The sequence below is a fragment of the Barbus barbus genome (genome assembly GCF_936440315.1).
Source record: "Barbus barbus genome assembly, chromosome: 11".
In the NCBI taxonomy this organism is placed as follows: domain Eukaryota; kingdom Metazoa; phylum Chordata; class Actinopteri; order Cypriniformes; family Cyprinidae; genus Barbus; species Barbus barbus.
Window position 1 is genome coordinate 26,080,257 of NC_136739.1, and position 13,532 is coordinate 26,093,788.

Consider the following 13,532-nt stretch of genomic DNA (forward strand, 5'->3'; position numbering starts at 1 on the left):
GAGCTTTTATTGAACGATAAGATTAGCTGCCACTTTATCTGATGGTTTTATTACCAAAATATATGAAGTATTTCCGGTACTTGTCATAATGTACATACAGTATTGTATAGTGAATGGTCAGTGGTAGCGCAATTCAAGTGGTCTGGCTAATAAATACCCAAAATGATAACCAAAGGTTGTTAAAATATGAAAATCTTAACACTTTGACATGAAGCTAAACCTTTTTAAGGGACAAATGCAGTGAAACTAGTCATTGATGGTTTAAAAAACAACAGTTCCTCTCCATAGAAGAAGCTAAACTAAGGTAAAATAAGCTAAAATAAGTAGTTGTCAGTAAATGAAGGAATATGATTCATACCTTTGTCCATCGACTGTGCAAAGGGAAACGGCCCACAGATCTGGGCTGAATTTGGCAAGTTGGGGAATGTAATCAGCAACCTGTGAGCAAAAGAAAAAAGTGATCAGAAACAATGGTTGTGTCAAGTTGAAAACAATCACTAAGAATTATTATGTCCGTTTCTCTCATCTTACCAGCCCCCCGGAGAGATTTTTGGCCTTCTCATAAAGTGAATCAATGTGGGAGGCAAAGGGCTGGAAATCAGGGATGACAAATTTCTTCCGGAAGGCCTGTGTTAGGAGAACAATGTTGCTTTGGACACACCTGGAGAAACAAAGAGGACATAGCTGATGAATTAATACCTACTAGTGGGTTGTTCATCATTTATGGTAGAAAGTATGTCTTTGTTTTGTGTAATTATATGACGAATATCAAAGATAAAAGTTATCTCCACTATTAGCTTGACTATAAGACCAATTACCTGCATAAATTGGCTCAATCATGCTGTTTAGTTTTTTTTTTTTAAGCGGGGCACTGTAGGGTGAAAAATGTTTAAAATGCAACACTTTTGTATTAATTGCAGCCCTCAAGAATCAATTCAACACACAAATACAGAAACACTGACATTTTATTCTCTTCAAACAATCCTTTACACTCCTTCACGAACCTAAATGTTTATTTCCGCACTGATTGAAGGTAAAAGAGCAACAGGCTGGACCTGTTCCATTGAACATTTCCCACAGAAAAATGAACGATTTTTGTAAAATATCAAAACTGTTGTGAGAGCGGAAGCCATGGCTGGTTTCACAGAGTTTCCACAATAAAGCAGAGGGAAGTAAAGCATCTACAGACATCATAAACACAGGCCTTGTGTCTGAAATATTGGTCCAGTTGCTTTACCAAGGTCCCTGAACGGAGAGACCAGCTCAAAATGGCTGTGCACAGTGCTGCTGTTCAGATTTATGTAGATGTGAATTTTCAAAAGGTAATATATTACTTGCTGTCTATAGGACAGGGAAGCTAAAGAGGAGCCCATATGTTTGGAATAGCTACTATTTCTGCAGTATGTACCTATACTGTGTGCTGTATGCAAAAGATGTGTGCATAGAATCCCTGAAAGACTTTTGCAAAAAACATGCACTGCACAGCAGTGTAATGATCCCTATATATATCCCACAATGCAATCAACCTGACTTGATCTTTTCCATTTCCAAAGCAAAAGTAAAAGAGCACATATTTGAACATATTATTCTCAATTTATTATTTAACCAAACAAAAACATTTTTACAGAATATTAGATTTGAAAAAGTGAAATCATCTATTTCTGATTGGACAATACATACTTAAATTAAACGTACTGGAAACTGAGTTTATATCTAACAATTCTGACTTTTTTCTCTAAATTCTGAGTTTACGTCTTAAGTCTTACTTTTTTTCCTCTGAATTTTGAGTTTACTTCTGTTTTTTCCACCACAGAATTAAAAATTCAACTTTTCTCACAATTCTAACCTGATAAAATAAATAAACATATAAAGAATTGTGAAGAATAATGCCACAACTGGCATAAAAGTCACAACTACCTTTTTTATGTTTATCCCATGACAGAAAATTGGTTCATAATTTTCATCATACGTGTCGAAAGTGGTGTTTAAGTTTGATTCTTTAATTCTTTGTTTAAAATGGTTATAGGAGGGGGAAATATGCAAGTAGTATGCTAGTATTCATTCCCAAACATGTCTTTATGGCCCTGTCATGCAAGGTCCCTCACTGCAATAGGGCTGGGCGGTATATCGAGTTTATACGATATATCGATATATTTTCTATAAGCGATACGGTATGAAGTAATACCGTTAATATCGATATACAGTAGTTTGATACGAGCGCATCAGAAAAAAAATATCTGGGGAGGACATAGACTGAACTGCTGCGGAGAAAGTGCATAATACAATTTGTTCTAAACATGTGACAAGCTTTATATGAAGGGCTTTAAAAAACTCGTAAGATATAGTAGCCTATAGTTTATAGTTTCAGTTTAAAGCGGCTTACGCTCACCCCGTCTCATGCTCTGACAGAAAGGATGCGTGTGAGGCTGACAGAGATGCTACTCGCACTGTTTAATGTGTTTGAGATGTGCTGTTTTCCTTAATGCATAACTTACATTTCACAGGTATATTCTCCATCTGTAAATGTAAAAATAAGTCATGGAAATATTTCCATTTTGCTGTCAGAAGTGCATGAGCTTTTGCTTTGCAATTCTCCGCTAAACTTCACAGACTTCATTTTGAACGAGCGCCGCCGCTCGCATGCAGCCAAACAGACAGAGCACAATGAAATAGGAGCGCAATAACTATGACTATAAATATAGCTATATTTTGCTGAAATATTTGTAGTTAAATGTGACATATGTAGAATTTTAAACCTACAAGTGTATGTGTCTGACAGCACTAACTGTAAAGTGTAATGGGGTAATCTCAAAATTGCCTTTTTACTCGATTAGTCTGTACTTTTTTATTATTAAAATTTTTTGTTCAGTAAATTTAACTTAATTTTTACTGCTTTAAAAGGATTATTTTTGTTTTTAGATTGCAATGTTACAATGTAATGTGATTTTAACCCTTTTTTGCACATAATATATGCCTACATGCTTGCTTACATTCACGTTATTTGTTTAATCCAAATACAAAACACAGAGATATATACCGTATACCACAAATCAACCAAAAAATACAGAGATATGGATTTTTGCTCATATCGCCCAGCCCTACACTGCAATAATCTATCAAGCCTCTACAAGCTGACACCACAGCACCCATCTCTTCAGGCTGTAATGAAGCCGTCAGTGCCAGCCGGATCGACCAGGCAGTAAACACAGCACCAACAGCAGAGAAGATAAAAAACAGACATTTATCAGGCTGGTGTACGGAGGCTGGTATTATGTATAACATCTGAGGAGTGACACACAGCTAGAGGGATCAGATTGTCTGGGTTTGCTCATAAATAAGATGCAGAGTGTCGTCTTTCATACGATGTATAATATTTACAATCATATGTGTGTAGTATCTAAATGTTTATGAGAAAATGCACATTTCTTCTCTCTTCTCAATTGCAAGGAATTATTTTGGCTGACAGACAAGGAATTTCTCACCTTGAAAAGATCTAAAATGGCGCCGCTGATGGCAGCTATTGTGCGTTGCTCTTCAGTGTTCGTATTGTTTTTGTTTGTTTTTTGTTTTTCAAATAAGATCAGTTTCACCAGGGATGATCTGCTGAACATTCGGCAGAACACACCACAAAATCTTCTACCGTTTTTTGATTTTTCGGACGTTTTGCTGGACATTGTAGTTGGTGGAGCCGTAGCTCTGGTCAAACGCTACAGGAGGAGGCGCAGGCGGGGAAAGCGAGCCGGCGCGCTTGTGAAGCTTCGTCAGCGCGGATTTAGAACGGCTTTACCTAGCATCCATTTGGCGAATCTCCGCTCTCTACCCAACAAAACAGACGAACTCCTTCTGCTCTCCCGGACAAACAAGGATTTTTCTAACTCTGCTGCTCTGTGTTTCACGGAAACCTGGCTAAATGGCGACATACCGGACAGCGCGATTCATCTGCCTAATTACCAGCTGATCAGAGCAGATCGGGACACAGAATCAACGGGGAAATCGCACGGCGGCGGGACGTGCTTTTACATCAATGAGAGGTGGTGTACAGATGTAACTGTGTTAAAGAAGATGTGCTGTTCAGATTTAGAAACGCTCTTCATTAACTGCAAGCCGTTCTATTCGCCGCGGGAGTTCTGCTCGTTCATTCTCGTGAGTGTCTACATTCCACTGCAAGCGCACGTGAGCACAGCTCTACAGAAACTCGCTGATCTGATCACAGAGAGTGAGCAACAACACCCGGACTCTGTTTTAATCATTCTCGGGGACTTTAATAAAGCAAATCTCTCCCGTGAACTGCCAAAATACAGACAGCACATCACATGTCCCAACAGAGACAGTAATATATTGGATCACTGTTATACAACAATAAAGGACGCATATCACTCGGTTCCACGAGCAGCTTTAGGACTCTCTGATCACTGTTTGGTTCATCTTATTCCATCCTACAGGCAGAAACTTAAGTCTGCAAAGCCTGTATTAAGATCTGTTAAAAGATGGACTAACGAAACAGAGCAGGATTTACAAGCCTGTTTCGACCTGACTGATTGGACTGTTTTTGAAGCTGTGGCAAATGATCTGGACGAGCTCACAGAGACTGTAACATCTTATATCAGTTTCTGTGAGGACATGTGCATTCCTACCAGTACTCATCTATTCTACAACAATGACAAACCATGGTTCACTGCCAAACTCAGACAGCTCCGTCAGGCCAAAGAAGAAGCTCACAGAAAGGGGGATAAAGTCTTGTACAAACAGGCCAAATACACACTGGAAAAGGAGATCAGAGTGGCAAAGAGGAATTATTCTGACAAGCTCAGGAACAAATTCTCTTCCAGTAATCCTGCTTCAGTGTGGTTAGGATTAAAGGACATCACCAGCTACAAAACACCATCCCCCAGCACTCTGGAGAATCAACACCTGGCAGACGACTTAAACGAGTTCTTTTGTCGTTTTGAACGATCACTAACCACTACACCAACGACTACACATCTAAAAACCCCTCTGTCAAGCTCCTGAAGTTCGCAGACGACACCACACTGATTGGCCTCATCCAGGACGGTGACGAGTCTGCTTACAGACAGGAGGTTAAGGAGCTGGCTGTCTGGTGCAGTCTCAACAACCTGGAGCTTAACGCTCAAAACTGTGGAGATGATCGTGGACTTCAGGAGAAACCCCCCTGCTCTCCCCCCACTCACCATCATGAACAGCACTGTGACTGCAGTGGAGTCATTCAGATTCCTGGGCACCACCATCTCTCGGGACCTGAAGTGGGATATTCACATTGAGTCCATTGTCAGGAAGGCCCAGCAGAGGTTGTACTTTCTTCGCCAGCTGAGGAAGTTTAACCTGCCACAGGACTTACTGAAACAGCTCTACTCTGCCATCATTGAATCCATCCTCTGCACCTCAATAACTGTCTGGTTCAGCTCAGCTACCAAATCTGACCTCAAAAGACTACGGAGGGTAGTCCGGACTGCTGAGCGAATCATTGGTACAACCCTCCCCACTCGCCAAGAACTGTACTTATCCAGAGTGAGCAAAAGGGCTGGCAAAATCACTCTGGAACCCTCACATCCAGCACACTCCCTCTTTGAACTGTTACCGTCTGGTCGACGCTACAGAGCTCTGAGCACCAGAACGACCAGACACAGGAACAGTTTCTTCCCTCAGTCAATACATCTCATGAACACTCAATAAATAAACGTAGAACACACAACTAATACATTATCCATTCACCACACTCACTTATTTTATTTTTATTTTCTCATTTCTAATTTGCACATACTTGACCTGTACATACATAGTTGTCTATATTATATATTATATATTGTGTTTTTTTTTTTTTTTGCTGCTTTGTACATTGGTTATTGTCTATTTCTTGTTATTTTGTTTTATTACCTGTGTCCTGTCCTGTTACTGTCTTTCTGTTGCACTGTGGAGCTTCTGTCACTACAACAAATTCCTTGTATGTGTAAACATACTTGGCCAATAAAGCTCATTCTGATTCTGATTCTGATTCTGATTGATTTACTAGGGTGATTGCCTTTGGGGTTATTATAGTAATAGGAATAATAGTTGCAGCTCTGCAGTACACAGTTTGTAGTATGCATAACAATATGCCTCCATGACTGAGGAAACCATAAATATGCTACAGCACATTAAAAACAGTGTCAGCTTACTTTTTGAACAGGTGTCGGTCCAGCATTACGCCATCTGATGTGGATTTGAGGGTGACTTTCAACATGTCCATACATTCTTTTAGCCGTGGATCTCCCGTTCGAAGTCCAGTGGCCTTCAGTGCCTGAATGCATATATAAACAAGAGCACATTTCCATGAGCACAAATAACTGTTAACGCTAACTGTCACTGGCATTACTCATTACTATCATCAATCCCAACACTCTTATCAGAGGATTTTACTTCATTTGTCAGTGAGGTTTGATAAGATGGCCATGGTGTACTAAAACATGACTCTGTGCCCCATTTAGTGGTGCCGATAACAGCAACAACACAGCAGTAATTACAAAGAACGATGACCTAGGTACACAAAACATGCTACAGCCAATAATATCCATCCTTGCACATAAAAACGTGTGTAAGGGGAGCACAGTCACTCACAGTAATGAATTTGTGAGCTGGGATCCTCTCCTGGCCTTCAGCAATACTGTAGAAAAGCAGGTCTTCCAAGCTGGGCAGGATGCCAGCCTTCCTTCTCCTGGAACAAGAGAGAAAATTGCATTGGCATTGAGTGATCTACAGGAAATCTACAATCCACAAATCTACAGCTACAAGACAAAACATATAGATCAACCTGGAGTGTATTTTAATGTCATGTGCTCAAATACACTATGAAACTGTTAAAGGAATTGAATTAGTTGGGGTTAAAGATAGAAAATATTACCATGCAACAAAGATTAACAGAAAAAAGAATAAGTCAGTGAAGAGTTATAGACCCCATGAAATTACTTGACTTAATTCTTGTGCTGACATTTTTTTTTTTTTTTTTTTACAGAAATTTGGGACAGGACATTGGGCTTGATAAATGACATTTATAAATGATATATCATAATTACATTAAATTATTTATATAAGTCATATATCATAATTAAATGTATATATTTAATATATTTTGCTAACAATTTAGAATAATCACTGAATTATAATAATAATAATAATAATAATAATTTGCCCATTAATAATTATAGGAATAATTTTTAATTAAATGGCTGTATTAACAATTCTAAAAATAATAATAAAATAATAAATAAATATGATATAATAAATATTTATATTATAGGCATTAGTTATACTTTGGTAGAGAAAGACTGTAAATGTAAAAGGATTTCCATAATTATTACAGATATGCAATGGGTATTTGGGTTTTAAATTGTTACATTGGGGAAAAAAATAAAATGGTCATTTATTGTTTTTATTAAAATGTCAAAACATATCTTAACTATGCTGACATCGTGTTACAGGTCTGCAAACATGCATTAGCAATTGCACAATACATGAGTGTAGATTCACTCTTGCCAAGTTCTATTAAGAGCCGACCTAACATAGCTATTGCATTATCACATTTAGATGGCTTTGAGTTTAATGGAGCTCTGTGTAAGCTGCTGTGGCACTGAGCCACAACAGAGTCTGGCCAGGACTGTAATTCCCAGCAGCCTACCAAAACATCCACCAACAGCCCCACCTTCCCACCACATCACACACCCCAAACATTTCATGAACTACAGCTTTCCTTTACCAAACTTGATTTACATTTGCTCTATTCATTTTCCTAGAGATTATTTGATTATGTTTCATTTGAATGCTTGTTTAAATTTAAATGCACATCTAAAGGTGTCATGGGAATGGCACAAAAAGGTGATTTTGATCTTTTGGGATCATTTGTGAGGATTATAATACGTAGAGAGGGAATTTGTTGAGAAAGGATTGATAGAAGTGAAAGACTGGAAGTGACCATTCAAATCATACTTACACACAAACAAACAGCAGGCAGAGGAATGAGACATATGAGAAACATACAATAAACAGATCAGTCAAATCAATTATGACAAACTTAAAATTGATCTAATATAATCAAGAATATTTCATGATGACTAATGTATTAAATATTCATTTCATTTCAACTCGTCCTCAGCCAGGAATGAACGAAGAAGAAAATTAACTGATAAACAACTTACTAGGAATTATTCAGTAAAAACAGTTTAATTAATTAACCTATAAAGCATCCTTTCTCTGGTGGGACTACTTTTTTAAAAAAGTGTTTGAACTTTTGGTTATGTTGACAGCACTTTACAGATAGTTATGACTGACTACATACAATATTTTTCAGTCTGTCATGCCAAAAAAACAGGGTTAACCTGTAACTCTACACAATCATTAAATTGAAACAAAAAAGATCTGATAAAATCTATATAAATCTGATAAAAGATCTGATCACACAGACTATCACACTAGTCCCATGATGCCAACATGAGCCTGCAAAATGACGGATGAGCTGACACTATATTTTGTGCAGATCGACATTTTGCCACAAAAATGCATCCAAAATATTCCCATACAAGAACAATAAGTGCAAGAAAAAGAGAAAAAGACTAAAAACATAAGTTACAAACAGAAAGATCTGAACATGCAACCCCAAAACAGCTCAACAAGTCATTATGCAAAACCCCAATTGTCTGTTTTTACAATTAAGCTATACTACACAGACACAGTGACAGGGCTGAACAAAAATATATTTCATTTAATTTGAAGTGAGGTCACTTATAGTAAAGTCAACAACCTGCGTTATGTGATACAAAATCAATTGTGTGCTCATCAGAATTGCAGAAACAGCAGGTCAATAGTTCTGTCTAATGAAAGTCAAAGATCCCTGAAAAGGGAAATGGGCGAATCGTCGGCGCTGGACCTTTGGGATCTACTTAGCAGCAAAGGCCTTTGGTGTTATAAAACTGCGCTTCTGTCTGACTCTGGCCCGTTCTCTTCTTCTTTCATCACTTGTCTCTCCCTCTCTGCAGTATATGTGTGATCCTACATGGGATTCCAGGGATTCTCAGAGAGCCTCATCGGCCTCCTGCAGACTTAATAAAACAAACATTGCGCGCCTATTCACACACCACTGACGGCTCACAGAAGACAGGCCCAGCACGTAACCAAAAACCACAGGCTGTGCAGACACTGTGACCTGACAGCAGGGATTGTGGGCTTATTTTATGGCAGCACAATTATTAATTTTTTTATTTTATTTTTTTAACAACAAACAACTACCTACTGTTAAATTGATGTGTTTATCAAGTACGGTAAAAATACATTTTCAATAGATAGGAACAATTAACTATCTAAATTCTCTCAGCTTACTCAGAAAATACAAAGATCAGAAAATATGAAATGTACAATATAAACACCATCTGGAACCATTTTATCCAAGAAGATGGCATAGATTGATGCAATTTCAAGGGAAGTGTGATCAAAAACACATTATGTAGGATGATCAAACATACATCATTTTGCTTTTGTTGACAATTCTACATCTTTAGTCTGTCATGTCTGATTTAAAGTTTGCTACCAGTTAATAAATGGTCAGTGATGGGTTAAAGGAACCTGCCAAAACTTGCAATCAAAGCCTCCTGGAATACATTCTCACATGCCATTCCAGGCATAAAGGCCATCATTTACAAGGAAAAATGAGAAATGCATTGGACACTATAACTGACCATGCCTTTGTCATATTTGAGACACACAGGAGAGGAAGTATCCCCATAGATGAGGAATGTGAAACTGAAAATATATATTCACTATCTGACTATCAAACTATCCAGAACTTCCCGTTTTTTATTGCATCACTGGTCACATGGCAGTGGATTCTGTATACCGCACACTGTGCAAACTTAACAGATGTGTATTGGCCTAAAAGGCTCGATCCTCATTAAAGGAGACTATGACCTCAGGGTACGTTTGTTAAACCTCCCCGTGGTATTAATGGACACTTGATGCTATATATGGCTTCTATCCTTCCTGTTTGTGAACTGGCTCAGGGTAGATAGATACTTTACAATTCAAAGAATCTAAAGCAGAAGGTCTTGCATTGAATTCATCATAATCTCTATGAATTCCATAGGCTTTGACAAATTTTCATTTTGGCCTGAACTATACTGAGCTGGTTACTAGGACATACTTTGTTACAAAACACCTTCAAAATTGTTTTACAAATTCAATAACCACTCACAGATGCAGAAACATATAAGCTGCTGTCTAAATTATGTTCAGCTGACAGCTCTCAGTGAAAACTAAAATGAACCTGGTGCATTAGCCACTGTGTAAAACGGCCAGTGTAGCCTTATGGTCAAGTGTTTGTTCTTCAGAGTGCATGGGGCAGGTGGGGGATATGGACAGGACAGACTGCAATGTACAGTTTCTGCTGCTGACACAGCGGTATGCTGCTCTAAACCATGTGCCAAGTGAAAATATGTATTCTGGATACAGAGACAGACCCCGAGAATTTAGCACTGAGATTTTTAACATTCCTTTTAACATAAAGATTCATTCACAAAAAATGAGTGTAATACTTGCAACACCTTAAATCTGGATGATAGGCCTATATCAATTATTCAGTAGGCTATATATTCACAATGATTTTGTTAACATTTTAAAATGTAACAGTGTGAATTTTATAAAACGTATTTTATTTGGACATTCAATTTTCTGTAAACTGACATTAGACTAGTTCCAGCAATATAAAAGCCAGAAATATAATTAAAACAGAAAAGATTTCATAGCATCTCAGTACCAAAAATGAAAGTTGGTAAGTTTGTTGATAAGTCCGATTCATTTCTGAAGTTTAAGTGAATCAGTTCAAAATTCTGATTCATCAGTCCATTTTCATTACATTTGTGCAATTTACTTGCATTAAAAATTTTAAATGTACTTGGTTGTTTGGTTCAAATGATATTCTATAGTAATATTCTTCAGAAAACAATGTTCTTTAGAAATCATTCAACATAAATACACTGATTATTATCAATTTTGAAAAAGTAGTGCTGCTTAATATTTTTGGGGGATTGTTGTTCAATAGAAAGTTCTAAAGAACAGAATTTATTTGAAATAGAAATACTTTGTAATATTAAATTTTTTTACCTTTTAATGCTTTTTAATCAGTGGCATGCATCCTTGTTGAATAAAAATATTAATAAAAAAAATTAAAATCACCAAACTTTTATACACCAGTGTGTAATTTTCAACGCTACAACATTGTACACTTGTTCAAGTAAGAGGTAATTGCCTTACGATGCATTAGCTTTCCTGCCTTTATCATTAAACAAAATTGTAATGTTACAGTCCTGTGCCAAGTGCAATGTGAAGCTCTCTAGAGGATTATGGAAACTTCTGTTGCACCTCTGTGGGGCCCTAGGGGGTGAGTAAGCATGCGCCTCTGCACCACGTGCTACTCAAGAGAACAGTCTCTGCAGGTTTCAGGTGTCACATAACTTTACTGCACCTGCCTGTCAGACAGCAAAGGCCGACAGGATCAACCTGTCACATAATAGATTTAATTGCAGTTATCATATCTTAATGTTTGTTCACTTTTGGTAAGAAAATCCCAGCAATTTGTATACTGACTTTTGAGATTGGGATTAGTGTCTACTGAAATGCCAGACAATCAGTTACTGCTCAGAAATATACGGCAACAGTGGAAAACTGAAAGCAATCATTTAATCAGTCTGACTCATTCAGAAAGCATGTGCAACATACTGGCATAGAAGTGCACATGTGACAAAATGAGTGATAAAAACCTCACAGGTGACCTGAAGTGACCCAAATCAGAATATCAGAATAGTTTAAAAACACCCAGAACACTCTTAGCAATGGAATTGCAATTTGCAACATCCTGTCAATTGGTCAAGCACCACTCACATTTTCTGTACATTGAAATCAAGTTGCAAATTTATCCATTTAGTGTCATTGTTAATGATGAAAATCAGACTGATATTTGATCAATAACTCCAGGTTCTTTGGGGCCAGATGGAGCCATGTTTGACAGCTTTTAGATTCATCTTCACTGATTTGGAAAACAAGTTCTCTGGCAGACAAGGACAAGAGCTCAGTCAATTTTTTACACTCCGTCGCCTTGGACACAATTAGCTGAACCGTGGGAGAAAGCCTGAGCGCACCTATTTAACTCTTTAGACAGGAGGTTAGTTGTCAGCAGTGAATCAACAAATGATAATAATTCGATCAGTACAGTAAAAGTTAGACACAGTTTCGGTTACATGTCTTTTAAAAGTGTACTTTAGTGATCAAGAGCACAGATGACTGTACTTCTGGTACACAGGACATATATTTTGGCACAGCAATCATCCATTTTTTGTTGTTGTTATTTTTAGGCCACAAAGTCAACAGATAGAACCCCTCGCTGCCTAATATTTTCACTGACAACAGTTCAGTTATTTCTACCTCCTGGAGATAGTTGGCCTGTGTATTGCTGAAAGAGTCATGCATCATTTTACACACTGAGACTGATGTCTTCAGAACTTCATATTAAACACTCATTGTTTAACAATTGCATATGTGCTAGATTGTCATTGAAAATGACCTGCACATGTCTACGGCAGCAAGTGCCTGCTAGAATTTACTACAGATTTTGGTGTCAGCATGTTGCTAAGAGAATGGCATAATATTCTAATAAGCATAAAAATACACAAATTTTGCACACAAATAATAAGAAAAATATTTTTAATCTGATGATTGATACTTTTCAAAATTGAATGAATTTTAAATATTATAGTAATATTCCACATATGCGTTTACACATATGAGCTTATAATAGGGCATTATGGGTGGAGAGGGTGGAAGCATTAAATATAAATACACCCTTTAAATATATCATATAGATCATCTGTGCATATGATTCATTTTTAAACATTTTTGGAGCTCGTAATTTTTTTTTTACTTTATCTTCCAGTTTATTCCACTTAAACCCCACTAATTTCCAACGACATTAGACTGCTGTCTAGCTTACTAGATTTTGAAACAGGGCTGCTTAGTCAGAAGAACTGCAATCTCACTGAATGCTTCCCAGAGTATGCAGCATTCATGCTCTCTAGTCATACAGCCACCGCACCCATCATGATGGAACATTACAACTGAGTGAAAAAAAAAAAAAAAGAAAATCAGCTAAGTGTTCATATGACAGTACTCAGCTAAATAAAGCAAGGATTGAAATCTGTTAATACAGGAGTGGAAGGCCATTTATACGTCACTCCACAAGAGCCTATTAGAGACAGAGAGCAGAAAGGCCTTCTGGATCCCCAAGAGATGAACTGACATCCCACAGATCAATAAGAGAAATGTGAGTGACCTTTAAAAAGGCCTTGCTGAAAATAGGGATGTGCAGTATGAAGAAAATCATCTCTAATCGTATATTCTACACCACAATGTAGTTTTCATATTAAATAAGCATGTGGTAATGCATATTTCTGCATAATCCAATGAACTAAATACTTTACAAATGAAAGGAACTTCATCTTTTG

At 37.4% G+C, this 13,532-nt stretch overlaps 1 protein-coding gene across 5 annotated transcripts in view; it reads right to left on the minus strand.

The window, feature by feature from the left end:
• LOC306877233 (glutaminase kidney isoform, mitochondrial-like) overlaps positions 1-13,532 on the minus strand; it is a 45,244-nt gene that overhangs the window by 27,211 nt on the left and 4,501 nt on the right. For 3 of the 5 annotated variants that reach the window (XM_079428869.1, XM_079428871.1, XM_079428872.1), the window contains exons 2-5: positions 6,613-6,709; positions 6,174-6,295; positions 532-661; positions 359-438 (exon numbers count right to left, since the gene is read on the minus strand). In XM_079428869.1, coding sequence (XP_079284995.1) covers positions 359-438; positions 532-661; positions 6,174-6,295; positions 6,613-6,709 — 429 coding nt within the window. The remainder of the gene's footprint in view (positions 1-358; positions 439-531; positions 662-6,173; positions 6,296-6,612; positions 6,710-13,532) is intronic. The other 2 variants (XM_079428870.1, XM_079428873.1) reach the window with 1 other exon arrangement.